Source organism: Argiope bruennichi, chromosome 2 (assembly GCF_947563725.1).
Source record: "Argiope bruennichi chromosome 2, qqArgBrue1.1, whole genome shotgun sequence".
Classification (NCBI taxonomy): Eukaryota; Metazoa; Arthropoda; class Arachnida; order Araneae; family Araneidae; genus Argiope; species Argiope bruennichi.
Window position 1 is genome coordinate 116,101,373 of NC_079152.1, and position 9,728 is coordinate 116,111,100.

Consider the following 9,728-nt stretch of genomic DNA (forward strand, 5'->3'; position numbering starts at 1 on the left):
ATCGTCTTATTTGTTCCAATTTTGAGTTATCATATTTATAAACAAGCAGACTTCTAAAAATTTTATCGAATTTCGAAAGATTTCAAACGTGAAGATTTATCAAAATCTTGATTTCGAATTTTTTGACAATTACAATATTTTCGATATTTTATATAAGAGAAAAAAAAAAATTTAAACAGTTAAAAATTAGAAAGAAAGGAAATATACCAAACAGAAAGTTAATTTTGACAAAATTTATCGTTTAAAATCGGCAAAAGACATTATATTTTACCTTATAAACCATGCGTTAAGATAAAGGAGTCACTTCCTTAGATTCGTATTCGTGACTGGCGAATTACTTACAATATAATATTTTAAATTAATAAGTTGTTATTGAGGAATTATTGAATTCACTTGATTTTTCAAGATTCATAATATTCTCTTGAAGCATTTGATTTAGAGAGTAAATTGAAAAAAGTATTAAACGTTGTAATAGATGATTAATGTGTTTTTAATTTTTGATTATATGATAAATAATTTGTTGTATTTACAAAGTAGTTTCTTTTTTTAAACTTAAATATAATTTGAAATCTTTAACCAAGTATCAACGAGTTACTCAACAGAATGTTTTAATGGCAATTTAGGTAAGACAATGCTAATCAGTTTAAATACTCATTGAAATGAAATTTATTGTTATTTTTGCAATGTATATAAAATAATTCACCTCTAATAGAGTAAAAAATTACATAAACCCACGAATATTACGGAATGCAAAGACAAAAAAAAAAAAAAACCTGATTTGCAATTTACGTAAATTATCATATATTAACTACATCTGGGTTCCAATTACATCATATATTAACTAGAAATTTATAAGAATGAGAAAAACCAAGGAATCTTTACCCAAGTCCCAACAACTGGTCCAAAATCCCTAATTTTTGTTTTATATTGAAAGCTCATGACTTTTAGATATACTTGTATCGTCCTCCCTCTACTGCCTTGCTCCTCTTCCTCAGAGTTTGAGACATATCACAAACTGGAATCTTAGCAGAAGTCCCAGTCTCAACAACTAGAAGGATTTCGCCAATTTTATTCGTCAGTTTTTTTTGCGATCTTTCAAACCAATCAAGATGTTACATTTATATTATGCACTTATAATTAAAAAAAAAAACGACTTTTTCTTCTTGTAGTAAGATATACTAGTTTAGCAAATTTGGTAGACATGACTAAGTTAATACTATTGATGTGGTAGGTTATCCAAGATATCTAATGTATTTATAATATATGTATTCGTAATATTGCTTCCCTGCGCAGTTGTTTTCTTGATAAGGAAGAATTTTACAGACATTTTATGGCTGCTGAATGAATGAAGCTCACTAACTCCAGATCATAGTGATAAATTTGGTAACTTAGCTATGAATTTCGCAGCTTTGAAAAAAACAATTTCGAAACTCATGGAATTCTGGAGATATCTCATTTAAGAGCGTAGATATAATATCCTTCTAGAAGCTTCTTTGTCCTGCCACAGAGACTATAAAAACCTGAGAGATAGAGTTAAATTTAGTTGATAATCAAATGAAATCCCCCTTTAGATTTTTAATTTCCACCGAACTATCTCATAATCTCTCTGCTGCTTCAATTGTTTACTAACGATGTGTTGCCTTCGTGTATTTGCCATTGAATTCTACAAGTGTTATCTTCATGTGTTCTTCGGCTGTATTTTGATACTGTGCTATAAAGCACTGTTCTCCGTTATCAAGAATACCGGACAATTTAAATATATAATATAATATAGAATACAAGGGAGCTTTGCTCCCTGCTGTCTTTCGCTCGACAACCTCGATGTTGCACGATTTCTATGCGCGATGCTCGTCAGTTCCAATTAGAAAGTTTTTAAACTCCACTAATCATTTGTTTGATGCTGGGAACTTAATATAGCTGTTACAGTGAAAACCCGAAATCAGTCAAAACGCGAATTAACTAGGGAATACGCGATCTAACTGACATCGCTAGGGAGAACGCGTTCTGACTGGCAGCGCCAGGGAAAACCCGAATTACAGCGCTAAGGACTACGGATTTTCTCTAGTTATTTTCGGTTTTGTCAAATTAAAACCGTACGAATCTAGATGTCTTGTTCGTGAAATTTTCAAAACAATGTGAAGTTGTCCAATTTTATTCTTGTATCTTGCGCTGTTTCATTTATTTACGATGAGTGAAGAAATTAATAATGCTTTTTGTTCTAAAAAGTGGAAGAATAGATTTCTTGAACAATTACAATTGTCACAGAAAAAATCAGAATAGTTTTAATGTGATTACACGTGATGAATACAAAATTCTTTTATCTGATGTTGAAGAAGCAAAATCTGCCATTAGCAAGACTTTTGTTCAGTACTACAGATTAAAAAGGTTTGACATTCTTGAAATCAGTGGAATAAAAAAGTTGATTTCTTTAAATGAACCCATCAAATATTATTTACGAGTTGAAGAAATTTTTGATGTCATCAAAAGTGCACATATGGCCATATGACATGGTGGTAGAGACAGACTTAAAATTGAAACTTCAAGAAAATATGTTAACATAACCAGTGAGATAATACAATTTTTTTTTTATCAATGTGTGAAACATGTCAATAGAAAAAAAAATATGAAAAGGAAAGTTTTGGTTTTTAAACCTATCATTCACTCAGAAATGAATAGTCACTGCCAAGTGAATTTGATTGACATGCAATCTCAGGCAGATAATGAATTTAAGTTTATTATGGTTTATCAGACCATTTAATAAAATTTGTGTTACTACGACAACTTCAGAACGAAAGAGCGGAAGAGGTTGCCTTGAAATAATTGATATCGTTTTGATATTTGGGGCTCCTTGCATACTGCAATCTGATAATGGAAGAGAGTTTGTAAATTCAGTTATAGAACAGTTTACGTAAGTATTGGTCAGAATTGAAGATTGTTCATGGGAAGCCTCGTTACAGCCAGTCACATGGTTCGATTGAGAGGGCCAACCAAAACGTAAAAAAATATGTTGGCTTCATGGATGAAGGATAATGAAACTGCAAAGTGGCCCTATGCTCTTCGTTTTGTCCAATTCATGAAAATCAGAGCTCTACATTCAGGAATTAAACAATCACCATACAAAGCTATGTTTGGGATTGAACCAAGGGTTGGAATGACAATCTCAACCTTGCCATCAGATATTATAAAAACTATCGAAGACGAGGATGAGCTTCAGAAAATTTTCGAGGATATGAATGCAGAGGAACAAGAAACTGAACAAGTACAATCAGGGGAGCATATGCTTGCTAAGAAGTCGACCAATATTTTTCGAATTAGAGAGGAAGTCAAGGAAAATTTAATAAAGCAAGCCAAACAAATAAAAAAGATTTCCGATACAACACATCTTGAAGTTGATATTGGAGGTAATGTTGTTGTTCCCATTCCAGTTGTTGATAGAGAAAAAGCTAATTTGCGAAATCTCATCTGTGTAGTGCTTGAAAAAATAAAGATGGCCTGTACAAAATCGAGATATGTGGCCATACGGTGTGTCTAAAAGTAGAATTAACAAATAATGTTGTTTTAAACTCAATTTCTGTTGATTTGCTGTTAATTAAAGCTTCATTTTTCCTTTCTGGTCACCATTTCACTTTCAAGCGCAATGAAAATGCTTGCTATGATGTAATAATAATTTTCATTAAATATTTCAAACAATACTGGCAAAACCAACTTCAAAGTTCATGGGTCAGATGACTCGCTATCTGCCGATCACAAAATGAAGAAAAAACAAACAAACAAAAAAACCTTTCGCTATGTTTACATTAATTTTTTATGTGATATTAAATTACATAATAAAATTTCCTTATATATTTTTTGAATTATTATCTAATATTTTTAAAATTATATTTATAATAAAATTCATTAAATTAATGCGAAAAATACTAAATATAATTTTTAGGTGATAGTCATTAAATTTCTTTGTTTCCATTCATGACAGAGAAAGTTGAACCATATTGAAAGAAAATTTTGTTCCTTTACCCGCTGCATACAAGCAATAAAATTAATTCAAAATAAATTCCGGCAATCTACGTGGGAAAAACTATCTACGAATAAACTATTTCAAATACAGCCATCTGTCAAAGGTTTCAAAAGTAAAATTCTGCCCAGAAAGAAAGATGTCATTATCACGAGACTTCGAATAGGCCACTCCTATTGACCGAAAGGCATCTTTTGCACTCTGATCATGCGCCACTTTGTAATAATTGCAGTTGTGTTTTAAAGGTTAAGTACATTCTATGTATATGCCAGTATTTTAGTACACAACGACAAGTTCATTTCGGCGCGACTGTTTTTAACTTAAATGACATTTTAGGTGATAACCCTCATTCAAATATTTTTACCTTTTTAAAAGATATTCAAATTTTACATCAGATTTAATTTATCTTTTTCTTAGAATGCTTTAAATTTCAACACGAAAACAATGTTTAACAAATGTTTGGCGCAGAATGATCAAATCTGGTCCTTGCGTCATAAAATCAAACCAATCAACCATATATGACATAATTTATTATCTTGCTTCTTGTATTAAATACAAAGAAATTGATGGTTTTTTATAAGAATTACTCATGCGTGTTAAAATTTTATGATTTCTTCGTTTCCGCTTTGTGAAACGAAGATTTAAATACTTTTCAAAGAAAATATCATGGAATATTTCAGGCTTGTAGAAGTTTTAGCTTCTTCAATTTTTTCCAACATTGTTACTGAAATAAGCGCAACAATTCTGTGAGGAAATAAAACTTTAAAAAATAAATCTTTTGGAAAGGAAATCTTTGTTCCCGATTTAAAATCGAGTATTGAGAATAATGAAAGGGGTGAGGGTGGGTGGAACGAAACTATTTGCTGCAATTTTCGCTGAATTGACACGAAGCGTAACGGAATGCCATTTTGTGAAGGACAATTCGACCGATTCATCAACGCTTCGCTTGTATTTTTCTTGATGCACTTAAATGGGGGAATTCTGTAAACTGGCATCCAACGTAGTGGTAGCGTTTGTTCCTCGGTAAAGCTGCCAGCATATTTGAAATGAGGACAATATTTTGTTTATTAAACGTTTCACATTATGTTTATTAAATCAAGAAAGGGAAAAAATCAGAAGATAAGTCAATGTAAACATTTTATTCATGAATTCGATTTTTGCAATGTTACACAGTATAATAGAGCTATGAATTAAACATATATTCCGTGTTATTTTTTATACGGTTTTGCATTAAAATTATGTAGAATTCATAATTTTTTTTAGCAGTAGGAAAGTCGGAATATCTAATCTAATTATCACCCAACAGCTAATTCCTAAATTGTTGAGATGTGTATAATTTGTAAATGGCAAAATAGTTTAAATGAAATAAATAATCATATTTCATGTTTTTGTGTTTGTAATTTCATTGCGGAAGGAATTGTGAATTCTTAATTCTTGTACAATTCCATGAATTTATTAATCAGTGTCAGAAGTTCTGCTGCAAAAACCGACCGAGCTAGGAAACTTTGAATTTCAGTATTTAGATCGATCAATAGTCATCTCAAGCAATTACCATGCATTGATTGGAGAAACTGCCTCACAACGGTTTTTAAAATGGTCCAAAAAAAGATATTCAATACTCTATAATTCACCCAGTTTTAGCTTCAGCTGGGTTGAACTTCCTTTAAAATGTTAGTATGTCAGGAATTTTAAGCACCAGGGGGGGGGTGCATAAAAAGTATCATACTTTTCTCAAAAGTACAGTCATTAACTCAAAAATTACAAAATTGAATTCTTTACGTCTTTTATCCAACATGGAACATATATCTGTCTCTAATGATTTAGAAATAAATTTATTGGACCAATACTAAAATAATAATTCATTTTATTCGTATTGTATACTTTTATAAAATAAAATAGAAGCTTGGAGTTTTTAGAAAGGCAAAATAAAACTTTGTTTTTCAACGGGTATTATTTTAAAGTTTTAGATGATGGAAAAGTCAATTTAATTTCAAAATATGTAATAATAGATTGGTTCTCCTGTTTTTAGTTCACTCAAAAATCAATTCTGAGTGAACTAAAAACATTAGTAGGCAAACAGTGTAGGTGTATGCGCAATTCTTAATATTGGAACACAAGTAGAAATGTGGAACTTTCTAAGCCGGCTTTTTTCTGATTGGTCCCTTTCAGTTTCCAATTGAGTTTCAAGTTCAGAATACTAATTGCTATTCGATGTTGAACAGTGCAACAAAAGGAAGGGGAAAGGCAAGTAATGTACTTGCTCTGGGTGACATTATCAAAACTCCTAAAATTGAGATTTAAAACTAAATAAAAAAAATGCGTGGTGAATAATTATGTTCAGCCTTTATTCTATATACAATATAGTAATTATGTATTTAACCTTTAGATTAATGCAGTGCGAAATTTCAAGATAACCTTTAAACTGAGATTTTTTTATCAGAAGTAGGAAGAAAGTGATTTCTCTTTTTGAAACTTTGGAGGGTAAGATTTGTATTCGACCGCACCTGGATTTAACCGCTGGATATAAATTTAGAAAATTTGGTACAAATATACTTTGAATGGTGGAAATGTGCCACTATAAAGCTAGTATCTGAGATTTTAATCAGAACATTCAACTAATTGAAAATTAAATGAAGTTTTGATATTTTTATTTGATAAGTTCTGAAGATATTATAAAATAAAAAGAAATATTTTTGCAATATCTTAAAGTTTTCAAAATTATCTTTTAAATATGCCAATTTAACTGCCATGCAATGTTCAATTTTCTCTCAATTTTTAATTATTTTAGGTATAGTTTTCAGTAATACTTATCATTTTTTGTGATGTTAATTAAGTTAAATTAATTTTCATTGTTATTACAAATATTTATTCTGCTTTTTATTATTATTGATATTCAAGAATTTATTGGACATTTGAGTTCGCCTTTTCATGGATATATAGCGCAGATTAAATTTCATTTCATTCCACTTAATACACAATAAATGAATTTAATTTAATATGTTCAACTAGTTAAAATATTTAAACAATTTATTATTTCGAATACAGATAAAATAGCTATTTAATAACTAAGTAATAATAATATCTTAAAGGATCCGAACCAGAAATATATTTTTAACTATATTAAAAGTGATCAATGAATAAAATACAATTTTACATTCATGGTAAAACGGAATATAAGAATACTACCATAAAAAGCTTTTATTTTTTATTAAAATACAAATGTTGTTTTTTCAGTTCCTCCAAAAAAGGGGAAAAAAAGAACGTCGGTGAAAAACCGTTAAAAAAATTACCAGATATAAACAAAAATATATTAAGCCAAGTGGATAGAAAAAAAAAGATGAAATCACGTCTCGCCTTCAGTTTAATGAATTCAGCAATGAATTACACATCCAGACATTCCAATTAAAAAACCAGTAAATGGAATGTTTCAGCTACTAATAGAAAGTTATTTTAGAAAAGTTCAGGCAAATAAATAACAACAAAAATGTTTTAAAAGAATAGCTGTCTAATAAAACTGCGCTTGGAGATACTTTGAAAACTAACAGCAAAGTTAATTTTCCAGTTTTCAAAATTTTGATGAACATTTGAATTATCAAATTACCGGAAAAATAACAAGAGAAAAAATTTTAATTGAAATTGAAAAGTCCATTCATTAAATTTCATTAAAATTGAAAAATTCAAAAGTTTGCTGACTTTAAAACATGCACTTCTTATTCAGAAACTATTGAGTTGATGAATGATTAATGAGCATCTTAAATTTAAGAATGTAGAGTGAGGTGTCGCAATTCTCGTAATTCTTTTGGTGTTCTAATGGTTGGTTCCCTTCATAATTTGTTATGTCGGCAGTATTTCGAACCTGTAGAATGGACGAAGGATGAGTTATATATATATATATATATATATATATATAATATTTACGAGTTGATGAAGTTAGGAAAGGATGTTTGTTTGAAATTTTGTATGGAGAATGTTCTGATTGCTTCTTTCTCCCTTCTTTCTTTTCTTTTGATTATGTACTGTTCCTGTTATCCACACAGTCCTTATGTTCAATGTGCTAGCGAAGCTACTAGGTTCCCGCTTCCGCTGTTAGCGAAGACGTAGGATTTTTTTTAAGTTAAAAAATTCTGCCTGGTACCTTCTACAGATGCCTTCTACAGGCACCAGGTAGAATTCTCTCTGAAATCCGTTCGTATAACATCCTTCATTCTTTTCAATTGATTATGTATAGTTCCTGTTATCCTCACAGTTCTTAAGTTCAACGTGCTAGCGAAGCTACTAGGTACATGGCGATTATAAAGGCGATTCCTGTGTTGAAATTGCAGGACTATGACATAATAAATTTCTATAATTTCTAAGGTATAATTTCTTCCACATAAAATGATCCAGGATATAAGTTGACGAACATAAACATTTATTTTATTCATAAAATAAAAGTTTATGTTTCAAAATAAATGTTTATTTTCATAAAATAAATGTTACAAATTCATAAAATGTAAATCTTCAGAACGTAAATTTAAAAATAACCCACCCTGTCGTCTAAAACAGCTCTTTTACCGCAATTTTCTCATCATGAAATGCAGCCATATATTTTGTCGGCTATCCGTGTAGTTCCATTTGAAATGTTCCATTTTGAAATGGTATGAGGATAAATTTCGTCATTTTGGACCACATGACAAGGGTAGCACAAATCATACACGATAAAATGTAGGATTTGATATTGATAGTTCTTTTTCCAATTTAATAAGAAAACGTTGGAAGTTCCAATTTGGAAAGGAATTTATTTTTAAATTTAGAACTGATAAAAATTTATTGATGGCAGAACTAAATAAAAAGAAGAAAATAGAGGTAAAAGGAAATAGAATTTTCAATAAAAATGGAAGGATCAATTATTTATTGAGCTATATTTTTTTTAACTCTACGGCCAACGAATTGTCAAGAAGGATGGCCAATATTAGAAATGCCCTAATATTTGGTATAAAATAAATCGATGTTTCAATAATGGTTATTGGTAAATGTTTTTACCAGCAAAATATAGAATACTGGATTTCGTAAAATAAGTGAAATAGGGAGGAAATAAAAATAATTATTTCAAAATGAAAGAATTGAAATTTGAATATTTATTAAATAAAAGGCTTTGGTTGAGAATTTTAATATGTATAATATTGTCAATACAATCGGGTTTGTGAATAAAAAAGAAATGTTTATGTTTATATATATATAGCTTGCCTTGAGAAAACACTGTGCTAACCAACTTTTTATAAAGTTTACAAAACAATTTATTCTGTAATAATAAGGATGAAGAATCATTGGGAGATTACATACATGTGAGATTCCGAAAAATCAACTATGAATTCATTTACAATGGGAGGTCATAGATTTTGGTAACAATTTCATACCACACATTCAATACCTAAAAAGTTAAGCCAAGTGAAACGAAGAGGTATGTAATGTTTATATTGTTACGAATCAGTAATGCTGCTTCCCAGCATAGTTGGTTCCACCCTCGGAAAGAATGTTTTACAGTCATCTGTACTGGACAGAGTCCGGTGTCGCGTCGGAGGTTCCAGAGCTGGGCGACAACCTGGCGACCATTTGGCGACTTGGCGACGAATTTGGCGACTTTGGCGCCAAAATAGATTATACCCGAAACATCGAGAATTTTCCCGATCCGTCCAGTAGGAACGGAGATACGCCTCGAACGTTCCTGATTGGTTGA

General features: G+C 30.3%; 1 protein-coding gene across 1 annotated transcript; it reads left to right on the forward strand.

Moving 5' to 3' along the window:
• Window positions 1–3,004: 3,004 nt before the first annotated feature.
• On the forward strand, window positions 3,005–3,532 carry LOC129962302 (uncharacterized). Its single transcript, XM_056076049.1, has one exon. The coding sequence runs from the start codon at window positions 3,005–3,007 to the stop codon at window positions 3,530–3,532; it is 528 nt and encodes a 175-aa protein (XP_055932024.1).
• The last annotated feature ends 6,196 nt before the right edge of the window (window positions 3,533–9,728 follow it).

What these genes read in the sequence shown, in the direction of transcription:
- LOC129962302 (XM_056076049.1), top strand. Translation starts at nt 3,005, where the DNA reads ATGTTGGCTTCATGGATGAAGGATAATGAAACTGCAAAGTGGCCCTAT.